General features: G+C 40.1%; 1 protein-coding gene across 21 annotated transcripts in view; it reads right to left on the reverse strand.

Moving 5' to 3' along the window:
• CUX1 (cut like homeobox 1) overlaps positions 1-24776 on the reverse strand; it is a 417182-nt gene that overhangs the window by 149798 nt on the left and 242608 nt on the right. For all 21 annotated transcript variants that reach the window (XM_044993433.1, XM_044993434.1, XM_044993432.1 and 18 more), the window contains one exon: positions 3477-3525. In XM_044993433.1, coding sequence (XP_044849368.1) covers positions 3477-3525 — 49 coding nt within the window. The remainder of the gene's footprint in view (positions 1-3476; positions 3526-24776) is intronic.

Consider the following 24776-nt stretch of genomic DNA (forward strand, 5'->3'; position numbering starts at 1 on the left):
CCAAAGATACAACATAGCATAACATACTGTACAAAAAAAATCTAAATTATATATTTCCGATGCATTCTGCAGGTGGAAAAGTCTCTTATATTCTCCTGTCTCTTGCTCCACAGGAAACACTGCAAACATGACATTTCTCAATCTGAGCTTTTTTTTTAAAACATGTTAGATTCTTCAAGGCATTACACTGATATTATAATGTCAATGACAATCAACTGGCACTTCCTTAATTTAGGTGTTCCTTTCTCATTTCTACATGGGGAACACACTTTCAAACACCTTTACCAGGGAAGAATAAATTGTACCTGTTCACAACACACTTTTAATTTTGTTTTTCTTAATTTGGATACCCAATATTTGGCCATATAGATCTGCATACTTCGGTAATGTGAAACCACAGCCAGATAAACTCAACTGTGATCCACAGCAGCTTGGAGTCAATACCAGTAGCATCTTTTTCTTAAACATTCCAGAGTCCCAAACTATGCTAAATTCATTTATTTGGCAAGTAAGGGCAGTTTGTTTTAATTATTTATTATCATACTTCACAGCATATCAGCAAATATGCAGTCACTGATTGTGTAAAATGAAAGCTCAATAAAATGAGATTCCTTACTACAGCTCTATTAATTAAATCCTTACAGAAATGCCAGGTAAAACATCTAGATTTTGTTGGTGAGAAACACTGAGTTTGTGGATCAGCAAACTGAAAAGTAGCAAAGTTCTGCTGTATTCAGATATACGTCCATTCTGCTCCTTTATTGATACCAATTAAAGTGTTCAGTAATAGAGCCTTAAGGATTAACAGAGAAACAAAGAATGAGATACATGCTCATCTGATAGTTCTTTTGTTATTCTGCAACAGAAATGGCAGCGTTTTACTACTAAGGCAATTGCAGCAGGTCTCAATAGAATCCTTCAGACTCTAAAGCAAGTGTTAAAATAAAGTTAAATGCTAATGAACTATTAAGTTGTTCCCCCCAACAGAACCCTCGATACAGCAGCCAACTTTACTTACTGCTCCATCTTGTCTTTTTATACTGGTTTATCCCTCTCACTACTCTAATGCTTTGCTTCATTCTCCATTATCACTATCTTTCTGCTTCTTCAGCATTGTCCCTCCATTTCAGGTCTGTGGTATAATTCACTGTTTATCAAACTAACCCTATAAAACTTCATACTCTAACTGCAGAACCCTGTCTCTACACAATATCCCTGGCAAGCTCTATTCCAGTCAGCATACCTCTCAAAAGGCTTGTCTTTACTGCAACAGGCAGCACTAGTTAGTACACTCGAGTTCCCCCACTCCAGCTAGCCTAGCCTGAGTGCAGTGAGAGTGGCTGCTCTATAAAACATTCAAACTACAAAACATGATTTGATTAGCAGGACGCTGTGAGAGGCTTAGCATCTGATGAGTTGTTGGAAACTCAAGCTGCTGGAAACTCATTCCATTATTAGCTCCAGCATCAGCAGCACTTGAGCTTCAACTCACACCTTGGATGCGTGCCCTTAAAGCATTATTTAACTCGAGCTTAGAGATTTTTGTGTGTGCACAGGAGTTGGGCAAAACTCAATTTATACCTGGAGCTAATAATGCTGTGAAGACAAGTCCTAATTCTATGGCCACTGCCCTCTTTTTCAAGTATAACATATTCCTCTGACCTCAGTGTACGAAGTCTGCTCTTGCCTTACTAGTGTTTTTTCTTTTCCCAAATTTTCCAATCACAAAACACTAACTTCAGTGTAATGCATTTATAAAGGTTCTACAATCCCTTCTGGGCACTGGGAGTACAACCAACAGCACACTCCCCCTACCCCTGAGAATGCCCACTGCATGAATAGAATTGATCAGTGGGCTGAAGAGAAAGTATATGGGGACTGAGAAGTTGGAGGAAGTGAAAGAATCACAGAACAACTGCACAACTTTGTCTTCTTGAGATTTGAAGGCAACACTATCTTCTGCTTCAGAAATTCTAGAAGTTTTAACTTGCTGAGTTTTCAGAGCACTTTTTCAGTGGGAGGGGAGAACCTGGCCCTAAGCAAATGAGAATGTACTCTTTGAATATCCTAAAGGTTAAATGAAGAGCAGATTTCCTTCCAACACCTGAGATCAGGGATCTGTGTTTCTTCTACAAAGTGAAATACATCATCAGTTGCAATAGAGAAGGTAACAGCATTTCCCATTTGGCTGTAAAAGTTGTAGGTATGTTATCAAATAAAGCAAGGAAAGTACAGGGTTCTGAACTCAGGATTTGACAGCTAAGAGAAAAAGGAAACAATTTTCAAATATAAAATATTTGTGTTTGAAAATGAAAATATATTTACTATTTTAAGCAGAAAAATTCTGTTAATGATGTTTTTAATACCAAGGCTTTGCTGTTCTTTGAATATCTCTTCTGAACTACATTCCAGTTTGGATCATTCAAATATAAATATGTTCTTTGTATACAGTAGTAGTCACCCAAACTGTGAGGTGTGCCCCACTAGAGGGGTGCGGAGGAACATTTGGGGCGGCAGAGGGCACAGACCAGCCCCAATGGGGGGCAGGGAGGGAGCATCACCCAAGCAACACTGTCCCCAGCTGTAGCTCTGCTCCACTCCCCTGATCTGGCCCTGGCCCCGGCTCCAACTGAGGGAGACACCTGAAAGGAACTGGATTTTCAAAGGGCAAGTGCTTCGCGGTTTCTAACAAACATTCCCATTATAATGTCTCTTACACTGAGCACCCAAACATTGAGGCACACAAAATCACTAGTCACTTTTTCAAAATTTAAGCCTGAGAGTTTATCTATTGGTTTTCATCTATTTGATCAGGTTTGGAATGTCATGATCAGTTGCTGCCCATTTTTTTTAACAAGAGCTGATTTGCCTAATATGGTGTATTACAGATTCATTGCTGTGAGCAAACTGCTTCAATTCCGCAAGTAGTCAACAAGAACAGCAGAGAGATAAGGTGGGTGAGGTAATATCTTTTATTGGACCAACTTCTGTTGGTGAGAAAAACAACAGAAGTTGGTCCAATAAAAGATATTACCTTCCCCACCTTGTCTCGCTAATATCCTGGGACCAACACAGCTACAACAACACTGGAAAAACAACAGAGGTACAACTTGGATTAAGCTAGACTCCATCTGTGGGCATGTCCTGTGGTGTGGCAAACATTTGAGGCATTTAAAAAACAAAATGGGTTTAAAAAACTGAAAATGTTTGCTTGTAAATAGCATCCATTACAATATATATTACTATCCATTGCTATATATAGTACTATACTGCAGAAATAGACCCCTTACAGAGTTTCCCTCACTATATTTGCAGCTTGCACAGCCATACAAAGTAATAAGCTTGGACTGCTAAACATGGACAGGACACGAGAACAGCCATGAGACCACGAGAGAAGGGAACATTCCCCAAGATAAAAATCAAAATCAATGCAAGTTTTTAAAATTTGATGAGTAAAACTTGTTTTAAAATCCTACCTGATTTGCTCTTTCGAGATCCGTCATGATCATCTCAATTTCATCAGCCCTGGGAAAACAAAAAAGCATAAGCACTGTTACTATATGAGAAGAGGAGCCTCTAGGTTGTGTGTTTCAGATTGAAATATTTAAAAGGGACACAGTTAAGTCTGAAAGACCAAACTTTTGACCTACTAGCTCTATTTTGGATTTCACTTGAGCATACAGGTATGTACTTCCCTCTTACCCACTACGTATGTAAGACTGTGAAAAAGAATTATGCATCAATTTGCTGCTTTAGGGTCACTACCATTATACATTTTATCTAAAAATACTTGGCTTGCAAACTTTAAGAAGGAAAACAAAACAATTTTACAGTACTTAGAATCGATTACTCAAAAGGTTAGATTTTTGGCCTCTGAATCATGAAAAAATTAAAAATACTGAAAAAAGATTAAGGTTGAAAGTGCTTCAGTTCTGCTGGGGTATCTAAATATCATAACATTCTCCAAACATCTGGCCATTTTACATTCTGTACTGGAAGAAGTGCTGCAATACCTGGGCAAAGTGAAGGAAGTAAATAGCAAAGTTTCAAATTTACATCTGAATTTCCTAACTTTATGTTTTTGACCATATTTTAACATTTATAGCAATTTTCCTCATTTTAAAATTTCATTTAAAATTTTCAAGAAATGACGTACCAGGAAGTTTAAAAAAATCTAAATATAGATTTAAAGTATCAGACAGTATTGTTAGTTTAGAGTCAGGCCTGTAATACATTTTACAAAAATTGATAAGACTGTTAAAGGGTTACAGAAATATAAGTAGTTAAGGAAAAGCAGTTCAATCAAACAATTCATAGCTGGCTGGCTACCTTAGACAACTAGCTCTACACATGCAAACTCTTGCCCCTCCATGGAGCCCCACTGATTTCCATGGGACTCTGCCCACTTGGATGCAGTTGTAGGATCAGAGCCTTACAGCCTGAAGATAAAAGTGGTCTCTATTTTATGCAAACATCTTTTGGGGGGGTGGGGGTCACACCTGGTAGCAGGACATCATCAGTGAAGGCTTTTAGAGTCTGGGATTCCCTCCTTCTGCCAATGCAAAACAGTCTGCATTTGTTTTCCTGTTGGGCATGCAGTAAGGCCCATTTATTTGCTTGGGTCTGTGCTAGGAGAGGGTAGGGTGACCAGACAGCAAATGTGAAAAATCGGGACGGGGTGGGAGGGTAATAGGAACCTATATAAGAAAAAGACCCAAAAATCAGGACTGTCCCTATAAAATTGGGACATCTGGTCATCCTAGGAAAGGGGTGCAATAATGCAATTGTTTTAAACTGCATCCCTTGTTTCTAATATTTACAGGAGCTCCAAGAATTGCCTGTTGAGGTCTCCTTTGGCTAATATGGAAAACAGACCAACATGTGTTTCGCAGTGCAATCTTTTCTCTTTTGGCATGAGCTGTTATACTGGGAAGAAGACATGCACAAGATGTTCTGAATTGCTAATACACATTATTTACTGGACTATATATTTTCCCTTGGGACAAACATAGTTCCAAGTGTTTAGGTACCAATGACATGATGAACTTGGAGAGGTTATATGAGCCTGTGATTACTTTTATATGCCAGTTTTGAAATATAAATCTCTTTTTTTAGCATCAGGCCTGAAAAGTCTGTTCCCACTGCTAAACCACACATTAAAGTGAAACTACTTTTAGAAAGGAATTTTCATATGGAAAACAGTGTCTCTTAACAGGATAAGTACCAGAACATTCAAATGATCAAATCAGGCATCTCCAGTGATGTGTCAGATGGAAGAAGTCAAGTTAAAGCACTGAAGAAACTGTTGTTTTATCTCACTTTAGGAAAAAAATCTTTACGGCTCTTAAAAGAAAACTGAAGTGTAATAAAAGAAATATTTTGTTGTTGTTGTTGTTGTTGTTGTTATTATTATTATTATTGTCGTCATTCACCGCAAGCCACAGGATTTCTGGCTCCAAACATAAGACGACGACGACCAGTCCCTGCCTACAAGATTACAATCTAATATAGACAGACATAACAGTTCTGACACATACAGAGCATGAAATGCTGGTATGAATTGGACGTGGCGTAAAAGTCCAGCACCGGTCATTTCTTAAAGACTGTTGAAGAAATGCATTTTGAGGAGGAATTTTAAGGAGGAGGGAAAGGTCATCTGGTACTGGAGAACAGGGAGAATATTCCAAACATAAGGAACATTGTGAGATGGGGATACAAAACAGGGAGGCAGGAGAGAGGCTTGGGACAAGAAATGGGAGAGGAAATAGAAAGAAGGGAAAGCAGAGATCTAAGCTGGAGCTGAATGCAGTGCCTGACAGGTGAAGACAAGGTGCTTGAACTTTTTTAGGACAATCACTGTATCTAACTACAAAGAAGTATAAATCCCAGTATTTTAAAGCAATAGCATATTTGGGACAGAATTTAAGAGACCTACCATAACACTGCTGGGGACACTCATGTACAAGAGGCTAAACAAGGCTGGAGGACTCTAAAAATAGTGATTCAAGTTCTACCCTCAGATATACAATCTCACTGATTACAGTGGGAAGTGTACACCTGTATCTAAGGGCAACTTTTTCCTTATATTCAGCTATATACCACCTGACTAATTTTGGGGTGTACTTCTTTCTCCTTTTCACACAGGTATTTGTCCTACCTTGTTTTTCTACCTCATAATACTTCTGTATACATCTAATAAAAAGATGCAAACTCCCTAGGAACTTCAAAATAAACATCTCTAGTATAGCAATCTGAACACCCAGTGAGGCTGTGCTGTAACCATAAATATTATCTTTAAGTACAGTAATGAATTAAATTACTGTATGCTCTTTCGAAGAGCAAGTGTCAACAGCATTCAGAAGAATCTTCAAAAGGATTCATTCTTTTCATTTTAAAAGCTCAACTACCACATCAATAGCTGGCACTCCGACAGTCTAAAATCACTTATATCTTAAAGTCTCCAATAGCTATGTACATTGTTTGCTCAGCAAAAGTATTTATTATTAAAAAAAAAGCAAGTTCTCTCACCTTTTTATGTGCTTATAAAAACAAGATCTCATTTATTTATTACTTACAAGGCACTGTGTAATGCTTAGCCTTCAAGGCAGTGGATGATTCCATTTTGGTCTAGAAAACATAGCTCACTGAATCAGAACCACAAAGGTCATTCCAGTGCACTCTCTGTATGGGCTAGTTTCTGCAACGTTTACTCACTTTGAGCAAACTCTTTCAACAGTTCCATTTATTGAAATGGAACTATTCAACAAGCACAGTACTACTCAAACAACCTAAGGGGGGGGGGGGGAGGCGGCGCAGAATTGGGTCCTATGGTTTTTAACTTAAAATCTGATAAGAAACTTAAAAGAATATGATCAGGTTTAAATAACCATAAAATCTATGAATTGATTATAATCCTGGATCTGGAGATGGCTTCAAACAGCTCTAAGAGAGGTGCGAACTGCCCTATTTATCTCAATGGGCTGTGAGAAAGACAATTTAACATCAACATTATTAGTTATTTCACTGCTGACCATTTTAGAAGAAACATCCAACTCATGTGTGATCCTGGGACAAACAACTGCCTCACTCACCCTTCTACTGTCCCTAAATCTAGAGTGCACTGAAAATGAAAACGTGGACTCAGAATAAAATCAATTTCATTTTAATTGACATTAAAAGGCAAGGATTACTGCTTTATTCATTGTTGTATTGAGTCAATTTAAAAAAAAACTTTTTTTTTAATTTAAATGAAGCTGCCACTGATTTCCACATGGCTTCACCAGTGTGACATATAATGTAGAGACCTGCCACAGAACATAGGTCTATTTTACCACAACCACACAAGGTTTTAACTATACTGTAGGTGTGTGCGACTTGTATACGTGATCCCGGAATCTTTTTGCAGCACTGTCTGTTCGTGCTGTGCAAGCACCAGGTAACTCATAAGAACATAACATAAGGACAGCCATGCTAGGTCAGACCAAAGGTCCATCTAGTCCAGTATCCTGTCTTCTGACAGTGGCCAATTCCAGATGCCACAGAAGGAATGAACAGAATAGGTGGTCATCAAGTGATCCATCCCCTATTGCTCATTCCCAGCTTCTGGCAAACTAAGGCTATGGATACCATCCCTGCCCATCCTGGCTAATAGCCACTGATGGACCTATCCTCCAGGAACTTATCTAGTTCTTTTTTTAAACCGTGTTATAGTCTTGGCCTTCACAACATCCTCTGGCAAGGAGTTACACAGGTTGACTGTGCACTGTGTGAAAAAATACTTTCTTTTGTTTGTTTTAAACCTGTTGCCTATTAATTTCATTTGGTGACCCCTAGCTCTTGTGTTATGAGAAGGAGTAAATAACACTTCCTTATTTACTTTCTCCATAACAGTCATGATTTTATAGACCTCTATCATATTCCCCCTTAGTTACCTCTTTTCCAAGCTGAAAAGCCCCAGTCTTATTAATCTCTCTTCATATGGAAGACATTCCATACCCCTTATTTTTATTGCCCTTTTCTGAACCCTTTCTAGTTCCAATACATCTTTTTTGAGATGGGGCAATCACATCTGCACGCAGTATTCAAGGTGTGGGAGTACCATGGATTTATATAGAGGCAATATGATATTTTCTGACTTACTACCTTTCCCTTTCTTAATGATTCCCAACATTCTATTACGACAAGCCACGGAGGATCATGGCAGCAGATGAGCATTCGCCGAAATGCCGCCGACAAGCGGCGTCATCCAGAGGCATCATCCGCTGGCCAGTACGTGGGCGTACCACATTGGGGACCCCTGTTCTATTTGTTTTCTTGGCTGCTGCTGCTGCACACTGAGTGGATGTTTTCAGAGAATTATCCACAATGACTCCAAGATCTCTTTCCTGAGTGGTAACAGCTAATTTAGACCCCATCATTTTATATGTACAGTTGGGATTATGTTTTCCAATGTGCATTACTTTGCATTTATCAACACTGAATTTCATCTGCCATTTTGTTGCCCAGTCACCCAGTTTTGAGAGATCCTTTTGTAGCTCTTCGCAGTCTGCCTGAGTCTTAACTATCTTGAGTAATTTTGTATCATCTGCAAATTTTGCCACCTCACTGTTTACCCCCTTTCCCAGATCATTTATGAATATGTTGAATAGGACTGGGACCCCAGTACAGACCCCTGGGGGACACCACCATTTACCTCTCTCCATTATGAAAACTGACCATTGTTTCCTATCTTTTAACCAATTACCAATCCAAGAAAGTACCTTCCCTCTTATCCCATGACAACTTACTTTGCTTAAGAGCCTTCGGTGAGGGATCTTGTCAAAGGCTTTCTGAAAAATCTAAGTAAACTATATCCACTAGATCCCCCTTGTTCACATACTTGTTGACCCCATTAAAGAATTCTAGTAGATTTCTGAGGCATGATTTCCCTTTACCAAAACCATGTTGACTTTTCTCCAACAAATTATATTCATCTAGGTGTCTCACAACTCGTGGGGCCCCCCTACAGAGAGGGATAAAAGGTAGAGAAGCCCCAATTGCCTCAACTTCTTCACTAACAAATCCAGGTAAGGACTCCATATCACTGGGAAGGAGGACGGGTTGTGAGAGCCACAGGGACAAAAGCACCTTGAATAACTCCAGTACTGTAAAGTAACCAACCTCTCTAAGCATTTGCCCACTGAGAGTAGCTGGAAGTTATCCCATAAGGATATGGGTGACTGGAGTCCCTATCTAAATGACTGTAGAACAGCCCTGCTAAGCTGTGCATTTGATCTAGAAGCTGAGCCAATAGACTGAACTCCTGGTAGCTGCTCTACAGATTTCAAGAATAGGCACTCTCTTAAACAAGTTACGCACATTGAATGTGAACTAACCTGAGAGGGAATGGGTAGTTTATTCAAAGAGCAGGACATTTTAATGCAGTCTATAACCCATTTGGACACACTTTTTGAGGAAGCAGACTTAGATTTATAAAAGACTATGAAAAGCTGAGGTGATTGCAGAAAGGCTTTGTCCTGGAAAGGTAAATGAAAAAGGCATAGCCCTAAGAATATCTAGTGCAGGGGTGTCCAAACTACGGCCTGCGGGCCAACTGCGGCCCGCGGGTCAGTTTTTATTGGCCCGCAGCAAATTCTGAAAATATAATTGAATATGGCCCGCACATGGCGCTTGAGCTCAACTCTGTTGCACTTCTCAGTTCCAACACTAGATGGAGCCAGTCACAGAAAAGGTGCTTCTCCACTAAACAAAATTAAGCAAAGAAAAATAGTTACCACGAGTCACCAGAAATGGCAGCACCGAAGAAACGCAAGATAGCAAGTGAGTGTAGAACAGGGGTGGGCAAACTATGGCCTGCAGGCCACATCCGACCCGCGGGACCGTCCTGCTGAGCCCCCGAGCTTCTAGCCCGAGACGCTCGCCCCCGGCCCCTCCCACACTGTTCCCCCTCGCCCACAGCCTCAGCTCGCTCGCTCGCTCCACTGCCGGAGCCGGCACAAGGCTCTGCTGTGAGCTCCTTGGGCAGTGCAGCTGCAGAGCCCGGCCTGACCCAGTGCTCTGAGCTGCGCGGTGGCGGTGGTGGCATGTCCCGGCTCCAGCCGGGTGGCGCGGCTGTTACACTGCCAGCCACTGGTGCTCCAGGCAGCACGGTAAGGAGGCAGGGAGCAGGGTGGGTTGGATAGAGGGCAGGAGAGTCCGGGGTGGTGGTCAGGGGCGGGGGTGTGGATAGGGGTGGGGGGGAACTGGGGGTTGAATGGGGGCCGGGGTCCCGGGGGATAGTCAGGAAGGAGGGGGTTGGATGGGGTGGCAGGGGGCAGTGAGGGGCAGGGTTCTGGGGGCAGTCGGGGACAGGGAGAAGGGGTGGGTGGATGGGGCAGGGGTCCCGGGGGGTAGTCAGGAAGGAGGGGGTTGGGTGGGGTGGCAGGGGGCAGTGAGGGCAGGGGTTCTGGGGGCAGTCGGGGACAGGGAGAAGGGGTGTGGATGGGGCAGGGGTCCCGGGAGGGCCGTCAGGAATGAGAGGAGGGGTTGGATGGGGCGGCAGGGGCCCAGGGGCAGTCAGGGGACAGGGAGCAGGTGTGTGTGGATGGGGCAGGGGTCCCAGAGGGACCATCAGGGAATGGGGCAGTTGGATGGGGCAGGAGTCCTGGCCGGGGGGCGGGGTGGTAGATAGGAGGTGGGGGCTGGGCCATGACCCCCTCCCCTAACCGGCCCTCCATACAATTTACGAAACCCGATGCGGCCCTCAGGCCAAAAAGTTTGCCCGCCCCTGATCTAGTGTATGGAGTATGGACTCTTCAACAGAGTAGAAGCAGCAAAGAATCCTGTGGCACCTTATAGACTAACAGAAGTTTTGCAGCATCTATAGTCTATAAGGTGCCACAGGATTCTTTGCTGCTTCTACAGAACCAGACTAACACGGCTACCCCTCTGATATTCAACAGAGTAATGAGTCTTAGGAAAAAAATACCAGTAGGTGAATACATTGGTTTATAGGAAAATCAAGCAATTTTCGATAGAAATTTCAGGTGAGATGTGAGAGTTACTTGGTCCTTATGAAATACTGTATAAGGCTGTTCAAGCATTAAAGCTTGATTTTTGTCCCCTCTACAAGTCAAGATGATGGGGACTAAAACCACCATTTTATCAGAAAGGTGATACATAGGCTCAGAGGGAGAGTCTTTCAAAGCAGCAAGTATCCCTTTCAAGTCCCAGGTAAGGAATGGCTCCCTCATTGATAGAAACACTTTAAATCGGGTTTTTAGAAAATTAAGAAACAGTGGGATGGGGGGAAAAAATTGGACAATTGTCAACGGGTGGATAGTATGCTGATATAGTGGCTAAATGGACTCCAACCAAGCTAACCAAAAGCCACACATTCTAAAGACAATAAGTAGCCCAAAATAGAAGCAACCAAGAGTTTAACAAGATTCTGAATAGACTACAAAGGGAAGAGTTTTCTCTTTGATGTATTTTTTTGGTGGAAGCTTTCCTGCTTTGAATCAAAACCGCTTGCAGAGATGCTGACCGGGATCTGTTCACAAAATAGTCAGCAAGATTCTATGCTATTAATGCATTGACTCTGAGTCTGGGGGCAGCATCAGGCCTTGGCTCTGACAGATGATGTCTAGTAGGTTCAGAAAGAGGAAGAGGGTGACCGATCAACTGCCGCATTAGATGGGAATACCAGAACTGACATGCCCAGGCTCCAGCTATCAATATCACCTGAGTTTTGTCCTGGAGTACCTTCATTAGACCCCTTGGAATTAAGGAACTAAAGGAGGGTTGTGGAGGAGACAAACCAGGTTATTTTAGCAGCGAAGTAGAAATGCGTCTCAGAAATCCCAGGCTTAGTTCTGCCCAGGAGCAGTCCCAGGGGCAGTGAGAAGGAAAGGAGTGGCAGCTGGGGCTGTTCTGCCTTTTATACCCTCGCTGTAAGGGATGCGAGAATGTACAGGGTACATGCACAGCCCCACCAGACACTAATGGATAAAAGATTCCAGGTTCTCACACACACACACTGGGATCTGCATGGACAAATGTTCAAAGAATAACTGAAGTGTTAAATGACTGCTCAGCAATGCACCACAATTCACCTCTCATTTACATAACCATCACATTAAAGCTATATAGCATTAATCATTAAAACAGATCTCAGTCAATAAATCTACAGTTTCCAACTATAAATTGAGAGGGTTTCTCACAACTCCTTTCTTCCATCTTTCGCTAATTTAATAATGCTGCAGAATTTAAATACCGGCAACCTTCCTTCTCCCTTATTTAAACACAAAGCATATCAAAATTATGGAATTACTCTTAGCTTGGCCTTGAGCAGCCCAATACGGTGTCAATTTTCTATGTGCGATAAAGCTACAGCATGTAAAAAGCAACTAAAATGCAAGTCATATTCAAGCATGTGAGCCACAGAGCAATCAAAGACTGCCTGCAACTGTCATTCAAGGCTCAGTCATCTTCATACAGGAAAAATGAAACATCTGTGCCCCAGAAAATTAAGTTATGTATTGCATAATTCATTTGGTGTCTGCCATTGGAGCCATTTTATTGTTCCAGTGATAAACATGTTCGATTATTTTTGTTTTGTTTTCCATTGCCTTAGTGGTCTTCCTGTTTATCTAACCATCCCACAACACATAACAATGTAGATAGCAATTATACAAAACAGGGTTATAGTCTGCTTGTAAGATGTGGGAAATCATCCGTCTTGTTAAACACATTAAGATGGCACCAGTATTAAATATTATATCCAATGTAATTTTATTCAGTTTGATTCTTTTGGGTCCATTCTATAGTTATATTTGACGGTGCTGTCATTGCTTCCTAAGCATACAAGCATCAACAACTGACCACCTTTTTATTCTCCGGTTCCTTCACCCACATCTGATTTAAGTACTTCAATATCTCCTAGATTAACTCCTCTCCTTGTCATCTCACCTCTGCTTTGAAACCCATTACTTACTCCTTTACAAGAAGTTTCCATTCCCCCTTGGTAACCTGAGCTATTCTCTCCCTCACACCCCATTAACAGGATATACATGTTCGGTATGTACATATGCACAATAGAGTACCTTATGACTATCCTAGCTGTACAGTCACTGAAGAGTTTCTTGCAGAACAGTGTGCTATGACCAGCCAGAGTGCCAGCCAAAAAGCATATTTTCCCCATGAGTCAGGGAGCAGAGAAACTGTTCTCTTTGTAAAAAAACAATGAAGGTTTCTTTTTTTAATTGCAGTACTGGGTTTCTAGATAGCAAAATCTTTTAAAAGTCATATACAATAAGTACTTAAATTGTAAGCCAATTCCCATCACTGATACGGATCTTGCTTCAGGATCATAGAGATAGAAAGGGTTTATCAGATTGAGATCATCCATCCTGTAAATATAGGATACAGTTTTCCAATAGGATGACATATCTGGTTACACTGATACCATATTGTATTGACTAAGGGGGTTTACCAAGTAATTGTCCAAGATAACCTTGGCTTTATTATGTTCGGAACACCTTCTTAGATAACGGTGACATAAACCAATTTATTTTGGGACATCACATTTACTGACTGCCTGTTTGATTTTGTTTTTAAATAAGTATTTTGGTTAAAAAGTACAGTGACATAGAAATGCCAATAAAACTCATTGAAAAAACCTTTGGAGTTAAGGGATTCCTTTGAAAACAAACTATTTAAAATTCATTTCAATAAAGCATACCAAAAAAAGGATTAATCAAATGTAGTAATTAATAAATATTTACAGATAAGGCAGTTTACAAGTGTTGAAGGGAAGGTTTAAAAACTTATCCAGTCTGTAGGACTTTGCACTGTTAAAAGTTTAACTTTGCACAAAGTCAAAAACGACATTCTACTTAATATCTTTTCCAGTTCAAAACATGAGTTAAAGCAGTTTCAGGTTCCACACCTATCATTTCCCAATTTCTAACTGTTTTTCATCCTCAGGTTCCAGTAAAAAATGCAAAAATGTTGTCAAATGCACAAAATACACAAATTGAAAGAATTAAGAAAAAATCACTTTCTCCAATATTTCAGTTACAGTAATCTTAACTATTCCTTGTAACAATAGTAGGTAAAAATATCCAGGTGGAAATGTGTTTTGTGAAGGATGATCTTTCAAAAAACAATTATGTTAGACAGTATTTGATTAAAAACATGAATCATATTTTAAAAATATAAAGTAGCTATGTTCCCAGAAATTAGCAGTCTTATTGTAATGATTACATTTCTATAAATTGATTTTATTTGTCAGTTGCTCTAGATGTCAGTTCATTTACTATATCTTCCTGCTTAGAATTTACATCACTCTTGAAAACTTTACAAAAATTGTCTTTTGCTTGGTCAATATGGACTTGACTGAGCAAACATTTTGCTGACTCAGGGTCAAGAGTCAAAGTACCTTGCTGGATTGAGTGCTACGTCTTTAATATACAGTGACAAATTACAAAACTCCCATTGCCTCTAATGGGGTTAGGATTTCCCCCAGGATGCTGTGATCTTGTATGGTGTTCAAAATTTTTTGGCAGAACACAGTGAATCCTATTTAAATAGTAACTTATTTGCTGATACCTCTATATCCAGCCTTTGGTATTTTGCATAGAGGTAATAACTTTATCATCCATAAGTGTAAGAATAAATGTGTTCATTTTGTGCTCCAGATGGACAAATGTGAAATTATCTTCTATGGAATTCCAACACATTGCCTGATGCAAGACCTAGAACAGCTGAAATGACGTGTTTACTTTTGCTTTAAAAATATACAAAGCATAAAAATATCCATTGATGTGACAAGCTTTAATTGATTCTGTAATTTTAGCAAGTTATTTTATCACTTTTTCTTCAAACTAATAAAAATAACTTGGTTTGGGGAAACACAGTGCTTAGAATAATTTTACTTATTTTTATTGAGTCAAATCCAAATCCAAAATAAGCGACATTAATTGGAAATGTTAAATACCATTCCTTTTATTGTAACACCAACAACATGTAAAGGACAAGAATAATAATAAAATCTCTGATACTTAGTAGATAAGCAACAGTTGTTACAAATTAAGGCTGTGATCTTATTCACATACTTAACTTTGCACACTGTGAATTGTCACATTAAAGACATTGGGACTCCTTGCAGGACATAAGGCTAAGCACATATATAAATCCGCAGAATCAGGGCCTCAGGTACTCTAGGCAGCAGAACATCAATCTTCTCAAATATAATAATCTCAGTATGAATTCTCTCTCCTCCTCAGGACTGGTCCACACTGAAAAGTGATATCGGCATAGCTACATCTCTCAGGTGTGTGAAAATCCCCTTACACTCCCAAGCGACATAGGTAAGATGACCTAACCCCTGGTGTAGACTGTACCTAGACAACAGAATCCTTCCATCAACCTAGCTACTGCCTCTTGGGAGGTAGGTTACCTACAGTGATGGGAAAACCCTTCAGTGTAGACACTTACTACAGCAACAGAAGCACTACAGCAGCACAGTTGCACATAGTCTTAATTAAATGAATGTCAGTGTCTGACATTTCTATACATTTTGTTTTCTTTAATATAAAAATAACTTTAGAAAAAACAGAAACTACACATGATTTTTTACTATAGCAACAGAGTGGATTAAAAATCTACCTTTAGAAACTGATTTTCAGTGATACTGAGCATCAGCATCTCCCATTAGCAGCAAAGGTGTTGTGGGGGCTCAGCATTTCTGAAAATCAAGCTCCTTGTAACTTCATTAATTCTCCATATTCTTTATTCTGCATCTTTGTTCTTTAAGAAAATGACAAAATGTGTTTTTCTTCCACTAAAATCAAACCATAATCAGTCAAAATGGGTGCCCAGTGTAACAACACAACAAAGCAATCTTATATAGATGTGTCACTCCAAATATGTGCTCATGCCAGGGGAAAATAACTCCTTTACTAATGTAGCGACGACAGACCATCAATGCCTACCTTGTGGTGAATGGTACTTTTCCAGTGGCTTATGCACATATTCGAGTAACCACAAAAATTAAAGAAAAAAGGCCCCACTTTTACCAAAATTCTCTGAAAAGACTTGTTCTCCAAATTGTTGTCAGGCTTATTCTGGCAGTCACATGGCTTAGCCCACCCAGCCTCACTTCGGGTAATTCATACCGTAGGGTACTTTAGAATATGGAATATACTGCCTGAATGACTTATTTGCATGAAGCAAGATAAAAATGACCAATAGTTTGCAATCTGGATAGTTTTTCTCAAGTATGTTGCTTATATACCTTTCCAGACAGACTCACTAACAGGTACTGAGAAATCATGGTGACAAAGGAAGGGAAGGAAAGAGATGAGTTTGGATTTTTTCCTCTTTTACTGACCAATGCGTTATACTGATGCTTATACTTTTTTCTCCAGACTATGAGACACACCTGCAATTTTTTCCCCCATTCTTATATGCTTGTCACTGTTCAGTGATAGTATCCATACAGCAATGCAACTCATCTCTGTTTTTCTAAAAAAAAATTATATCAAATAAATAAAAGCATGTAATAAATAACAAATGTAAAAAATGTAACAGAAAACCATAAAAACGGCAAATATAAGCTCAGCGGCATTGTAAAACACAGTTGCATGAGTGAGCTGCATTTGGAGAATACTTCAAACACTCTTGGCTCTGGTGGACTGTTTGTGTTGTAGAGGTAAAATGCTTGTTCTCTGCTGGAAGGATAATGGATGCTCAAGCAAGTGCTTCCTGGTGGCTGACTAACAAAATAATATTGGCACTGGTCTCAGAGAAAGATGGTTGGGTGCCCTCCCAGCTAACAGATGGGCACAGCAAAATCACAAAGACTGAACACTTGATTTTTCTTTTTTGTTGTACTGTTGAGTGTTTTATCTGTGTAATGTATTGCTCACACCTGTGCTGGATACTTACTTAGGCCTGTTGCTTTATTTGTATTATTTTGTTCAGTAAATTGTTAAAACACCCAGAAGATTTGGAGCATGTTGAGCTCAGAAATTCAAATAATTATCTACACAACAATATAACTAGGGCTGCCTGTATGTCTATCTCCCCTTCCAAATCTTACTCTCTTCTGAAGGGAAATAGAATTTTATGTCAAATTATAATTGTACTGCATTGCTGTTTTGGGGGGGTTCAGGCAAGGCTATGGACAATATAAATCACACTGAATGGGAGAGAAGGCGAGAGAGTAGGGGACAATGACCAGGAAAAGGAAAAGAAATTGAGCAGAGAAAAGGTGGCCAAAAAAAAAAAAAAAAAAAGAGAAGGAGATGAAGAGGAAGCACAAAGAAGAAGAAAAGGTAGCTATCACAATCTCAGCAACTCACAACAACAGCTACCAGCTTATTATTATTAGAGAAGATTAATTTGATGTAGACATGAATCTGGTGTCCCTTGAATGAAAAGACTGAGGACCCATAAAACCACTTGGATTTGCCTCAGACAGAGGCTGAGCACAAGAAAGGAGAGCTCAATATATGGCTGGTCTTAGGAATTCTTTTCTCCAACCCTTAGACTTGCATGGGCCAGATCTTCACCTATTATAAATCAGCATAGCTCCATTGAATTCTTTATAGAAGCCAGTTTATACCAGCTGGGGTGTGACGCTGTACCCCATAATGCTTTAGGGGAATAAGATATAACTGGAATATGTTTTGTGCTACATATGCCATGTAACTTATCTATGTAAAGGTTATGATCTACTGGTTATGTTCATCCTAGTTGTATGCAGGCACCATTTGTGTGTTAAAAGTTGTGAACATCAGCTGTATAATTGCTTGATTTCTAAGCAGCCTTAGTTAGAACATTTGGTCACTTCTTGGGAAAGGAATGTGCAAATTAAGTGCTCAATCAGGAAGCAATTAACAGACAAAAGAGCTTGGAAGATTCCAATCCACATAAGAAGTCTACCTGAGGAGTTCAAGATAGCATGTGGGTAATGGCTGCTACCTGCAAGTCCTGAGTCATGCATGGCCATGTGACTTGGCCATGTGATTCAAAATCTCCATTTTGTGACTGGATTCTACACAGGGTGAGGAGAGGGTCTCCACCCACAAGAGAAAGTCTATTTAAACCCCTGGGAGACCCCTCCATTTTGTCTTCAGCTGGCTAAAGAAGAAACCTCTCCACCCCTCCCCCCCGCCGGATACTCGAAGGAAACTAGAAAAAAGGACAGTAACTACAGGGGGGGTGAGTGATTGCTGGACCCAGGCTAAAAGGAGATTAGTCTGTAAAAGGGAGCATTCTGGAACTGGTGAGGAACTTATCTGTATTTAGTTTGATTAGACATAGATTTGCGCATTTTATTTTATTTTGCTTAGTGACTTTGTTCCATCTGTTACTATTTGGAACCACTTAAATCTTACTTTCTGTATTTAATAAAATCACTTTTTACTTATTAACTAACTCAGAGTATGTATTAATACCTGGGGGAGCAAACAACTGTGCATGTCTCTCTATCAGTGTTATAGATGGCGAACAATTTATGAGTTTACCCTGCATAAGCTTTATACAGGGTAAAACGGATTTATTTGGGTTTAGACCCCATTGGGAGTTGGGTATCTGAGTGCTAAAGACAAGCACACTTCTGTTAGCTGCTTTCAGATAAACCTGCAGCTTTGGGGCAGGTAATTCAGACCCTGGGTCTGTGTTGGAGCAGACGGGAGTGTCTGGCTCAGCAAGACAGGGTGCTGGAGTCCTGAGCTGGCAGGGAAAACAGGAGCAGAGGTAGTCTTGGCACATCAGTTGACAGCTCACAGGGGGTTTCTGTGATCCAACCCGTCACATGAGGCTCTAGCTAACATGAGTTTCGCTTCTGGTTCTTAAAAAAAACCCAAAAAACAAAAAAATTACACTGACAATATAATAGCAGTGAATTCATGTAACCAAGAAGAGTCAACACTTTTCCTCCTAAAGTTTCCAGACATTGGAGGATTATAGGAGAGTCACAGGTATGGCATACATAATAGCTGTATATATGAAAACTATTTATTCCAAAATAATCCTCCCTTACAGGCAACACTAGGTCCTATTGCAAACTCTCCCTGGGGTGATAGTGCTATTTTTTCCAATTTAACCTTTTCCATTTTTATTTTCAGGAACACATTTCAGATTCTCTAGTTCCCTTTCCACACTTGTTTAACCTTTAAAATATTCTAACCGCAAAACAGCTGCAGGCTGAACTGTAGAATGCTGTTGTAAACTGCAATATGGAACCTTTTGATTACTTTGTTGTACCAGTTAATACCAATAGGTTCAGCACTCCACTGAACTGGAGATCCACTTGTAAATTGTATTCTATCCTGTGATAACTTTGCAAAAGTTTCTACTAAGTCAAAATGATAAGGTGATGTCAGAATCTTTTTCAATGAATGCAGATTACATTTTCTAAATGTAAAAACTCTTGCAGGAAGAGAAGGGAAATGGGATGATACAGATTTGTTTACAGGATTTTTTTCCCTCACTTGAAACACTTGAAATGTGTGTTCTGACTTTAGTTGCAATTAAGTCTTAAGGCCAGAAACCAGGTATTTGGATTATTAACAGGCAAATGGGGATCCACATGTGCAGTCCTGTGTGTCCAGGCCAAGCACCATTCATTGAATGAGATTCTATCTGTGTATGCAGGAGGGTCTGCCTATGCAAAATCAACTAGAGGATCGGGTCCGAGGTGGTTTCTTGAGAGGGAGACTGTCTTTAGTTATGTCTTGCACATTGCCTAGGACATAAACATGCTTAAAAGAGTCATCTTAATATTAACAATATTAGTAACAGTAATTAGGATTTCTTACGTTGCTTGAAGGTGAAGGTATGGTAGTTTCAAGCATCATAAAAGTAGTAAAATGAGGGATTTCCTCACCCTAGAGTGCAATACTATTCTATAATGGCTCAACTAAACACTTATCTATAGGATGTACCAGCATGTGGACGTACTGATAGCAAGTTAAGAGGCCATTTGCAAGAATGGATCCAGTGCTCTTCTTGTAAAGGAATTAATGCAATGAAACATGGTTCCAACTATCCTGTCTTTCCTCTTTGGATTTTCCCCACACTAAGCTCCTTTTATGGGTCTAAGTAGTAAATCAGTAATTGAGCCATCCCTTCTTTGCTTTTGAAGTGTTATACAAACAAAGATGAGGCAGCCAGACTTGCTGGCCCCTTTAACTGTGTACAATTCTTTCCAGGGACCTCGTTGCTTTCACTTTCAGGTGTAAAACGGTCAGGGGCATCTCAAGGAATGCCATTTACCTAACCCAAAAGCTAAAATGTGTAACAAAAAAGGGATCTGTGTTTTAGATCCAAAATAAGACTATATCCTGTGCACACCATTTAAAAGTAAGTATTTATGCATGAAACCCACTCAGTGCTATGCAAGATGTGGTATTTCCTACATTAAATACAGTAACTATAGTAAAGGGGTGGGGAGCAATAATTACCTCCTCCAGGAAGGATGAATAAATATTTGTTTGAGAATATTTGTTTGGTTGACTGATGGATCTGGTTACCATAGGCAGCAATGAGGAAGTGGAGGACACAGTTAGTACCTTCTTCCTTAGTGCAGAGTCTTTGGAATCCCTAGCATCTTGATTGTGCTTAGATTTTACCGAGGTATGCTCTGGTACCAAATGCTGGGTTTTATGAGGTTAGATGTACTCAGGGGTTTAGCTATAGAGGGACTCTTGGTACCAAGACCACTTGAAGCCTCAGTGGTACACTGCAAGGTCTTGAGTGCAAGGTCTCAAGTACAGCAGGTCTTAAGACCAGCTCCTTTCTGAGGAGATTTGGAGCTCCTCTTGACAGAAGATTTGGTGCTCTCACCTGCAGATCTGTCTCACAAAAATCTGGAAGGCAATCAAGCTGCGGAAGTCAACGTGTGCTGTAGTCACTTGAATACTGCACAGAGGGGTACCTGGGCTTGGGTCTGACACAGGTCAGGGGGGGGCTTTCCATTATGAGGAGTCGAAGCTTTATCTCTCTGTCTGTCCTAAAACAACTCTTGCATCTGAGCAGATCTCGCCTCTGGACAGTCCATGAGTATCTCCCAGTGTGAATGGCCATCACTAACTGGGAAGGACTCTCATCAAGTTAGGCATTGCTTGAACCCTGGGGATTTAGTCGTGCCCCAAGGAGCTCCTTCAGGGAAGGAAATTTCCACCGGGAAAGGAGGGCAGGAGGACGAAGAAACTAAAAGCCCCTAGGAAAAAAATCCAATAAAACTAAAACAATTAAAATTAATCTATTAGTACTAATTAATTAAACTAAAGATTAAGTAAACTATAAAGTACAAACGGGGTAGCTACATACATAAGGGGGCACCAGTAGATGCTCCATCTTAGGCTGAGGCAGTTGAGAAAAAAACGGAAGATGGTTCATGCATCATAGCCCAGTATACACCCTCAGTACAGAACATGAGGATAGGAAGGATGCATGCGTGGAGTGAATGGGCTCTGCTACCAAAAATCTCCAATGAGGGCAAAAGAGGTGTATGCACACCTGAAGTGGAGAGCCCATAGGGACATTTCTTCTTCTTCAAGTACTTTTACAAGAAAAACAAGAGTAAAGAGCAAGGCTTCGCAACCATTCAGGATCATCACACAAAGTCCATTTAACACTGAACTCTTGAGTCAGAATTCCTTGTCCATCCAACTTTTCTCACTCCTGATTTGATGAGCTTCAAGCTGACAGTTATATGTCAGCATCAGTGAAGATGATAGTGACAGAATTAATCAATGACCTCCGTCAGGAAAACAAATAAGTTATCTGTATCACAACTAAAATGTGTTTTTGATCAATAACATTAACTACTCCTACTTTGTCAGGAAATTAGATTATTTCTTCACAGTACAGATAGAGGGAGATCTTATGTAACCAAAAATAGCTCAAACTGCTGTTTAGTGGTTTCTGCCTTTCAATCAAGAAGACTGAAAGTATAGCTATTATCTGCAATAAGTCCTGATACAGAAGTGGTTTCCTACTGAGTTAACCTGGCTCAACATACTACAGCAGTGTATATATTTAAAATTATACAAATTTTACAAATTATACAAAACTACGAAGGCCACTGGACAGTACTGGTGATAGCAAACTCTTCGGTGGCCACTGAACAGTATTGGTGACAGCAGACTCTTAGGTGGTTTTGGATACTTGAAGCAATGATTAAGAATTTGTCAATCAGGGCCTGAATCAGGTTATCTGGAGCTGGTTTACTGAGTTAGGATGCTGCAGTCAAGGCCGCTTGCAGTTTAACAGAGACCCCCAGACACCTGAAAACAAAAAAGTTGTGCAGGATGGTGATCAACTTTGCAGGGCCACACTGAATGCACATCTTGAAGCCTGGAGTGCTCAAAGATGGGACATTCCTGTTCAGTTCCCTTGTGTGTCTAACATTTTAAAACACAGAATAATGTTTATATTATTATACAAAAATAAGATGATAAGAAAACAGGTAAGATACAGATAAGAAAACAATACAACTTCAAAGTTACGTAGTTGCCTCAGAAAGCCCTCAAATGTCTGGAAAATGCAAATGATAGTAGATGGCATTTGGCCTAATTTTTAAAAATGGATAATTATAGCCCATTCTAATTGTTAATGATATAGTAGCTACTCTAGGTTAAGTACTGTAAATGACTAATAAACAAGAAAAACATGTTTGTAAGTGTCTACAAAAGAGAGCCAATAAGAGTAGATGATGAAGGAAGCAACGTCCCTCGCAAGAAAGGGCAGCTGTTGTGTAAAATATGCTGAAAGGAATATGATCTTGCGCAAAGCTGTGTGTGATGTTACTTGTGTGGTTGGCAACAGGAAAACTATGAAAGGATGTGTCAATTTGCCCAAGGTGCTGAAAGACCAATGGTGTGTAAATGGGGAACTCCAAATATATTTATGACTAGATCATAAACGTTATCATGTCATTACAATTGTTCAGGGAACAAGAAAAAGATATCCTGGGTAATAAATAGGGTTGTTTTTTTCTTTTAATCCTGTATTAAAAGGTTTCCCTATGCTGTACTTCCAATATTTTGATTAAAAACTGAAATATGTTATGACCTAGTTTTGGTTCCATTTTAACATAGCTGGTCATGTGCAAAGTGAGATTATTGGAAAATTACCCAATTACCTTCAAGTTGAAATAATTAGCCTAGCAAAAATCATACAAAATTTGCTGTTGCTGTAAGTAACAAGAGTACCTTTACATGCACTGTGTGTGCGCGCACACATGCTATTTTGTTGTTAAATATTGTGATGTCCACAAATATGATTTACGCTGACATGTTTATTTTTTCCTCATTTTCAACTGTATTTGTGCTCATCACACCTTAGTGAGGTTTGTTTGGTTTTTTGTTTTGTTGTGTCTTTTTTAGGGTCAAGGGTAAGTTTCTAGACCATCATATGAGGATTAAGTCAGTAAATAATTAATAAAAGGACCCATAGCTTTAGTGTACATCTGAAAACAGCAATCCTGCACATATGCACTGTTATGCAGATAGTGTATGTAGAGTTTTTTACAATGTCAGGCCAATATCAACGGCCACAGATTTTTTCCTTACCAAAAAGAAATTGTACAGTCTTAAAATAAGTTCATTTTATAATAGTGATAACATTGGTATACAGCCACAATTTTCATCCATAGATCTCAAAAGGACTTATGAAGATTGGTGGCTATTTTTTTGAAGCTGGGGAAACTGAAGCACAGAGTAAGTACTGTGTCCAAGGTAACACAGCAGGTCAGATAGCAGAGGTGAGACTAGTATCTGGGTCACCCAATTCCTGACATGGTACTCAATTTTCTCAACTATGCTGTCATTCCTTATAACGGTATCAGATTTCCAAAATGGGAAATGACTGCCTAGGAAGGAGTACTGCAGAAAGGGTTTTGGGCATCATAGTGGATCACAAGCTAAATATGACTCAACAGTGCAACACTGTTGCAAAAAAAGCAAACACCATTCTGAGATGTATTAGGAGGAGTGTTGTAAGCAAGACGCAAGAACTAATTCTTCTGCTCAACTCTGCTGATTATGCCTCAGCTGAAGTACTGTGTCCAGTTCTGGGTGCCACATTTCAGGAAAGATGTGGACAAACTGGAGAAAGTTCAGAGAAGAGCAACAAAAGTTACTACAGATCTAGAAAACATGACCTATGAGGAAAGTTTGAAAAAATTAGGTTTATTTAGTCTGGAGAAAAGACAACTGACAAGGAACATGATAACAGTTTTTGAGTACATAAAAGGTTGTTGCAAGGAGGAGGGAGAAATATCGTTCTTCTTAATCTTTGAGGATAGGACAAGAGGCAATGGGTTTAAATTGCAGCAAGCGCGGTTTAGGTTGGACATTAGGAAAAACTTCTTAACTGTCAGGGTGGTTAAGCACTGGAATAAATTGCCTAGGGAGGTTGTGGAATCTCCATCAATGGAGATTTTTGAGAGCAGGTTAGACAAGCACCTGTTAGGGATGGTCTAAGATCAGGGGTGGCCAACCTGAACCAGACAAGGAGCTAGAATTTACCAATGTACATTGCCAAAGAGCCACAGTAATACATCAGCAGCCCCACATCAGCTCTCACCACTCCCCTTCCTCCCCCCGCTCTCCGTGTCTCCTGCCCACCAGCAGCACCACTGATCAGCGGCTCCCCCTCTCTCCCCGCACCTCCCGATCAGCTGTTTTGTGGCATGCAGGAAGATATGGGGGCAAGGGGAGGAGCAAGGGCACGGCAGACTCGGGGGGGGGGAGGGTAAGAGGGGTATGGGCTTGTGGGAG

The sequence above is a fragment of the Mauremys mutica genome, chromosome 19 (assembly GCF_020497125.1).
Source record: "Mauremys mutica isolate MM-2020 ecotype Southern chromosome 19, ASM2049712v1, whole genome shotgun sequence".
NCBI lineage: Eukaryota > Metazoa > Chordata > Testudines > Geoemydidae > Mauremys > Mauremys mutica.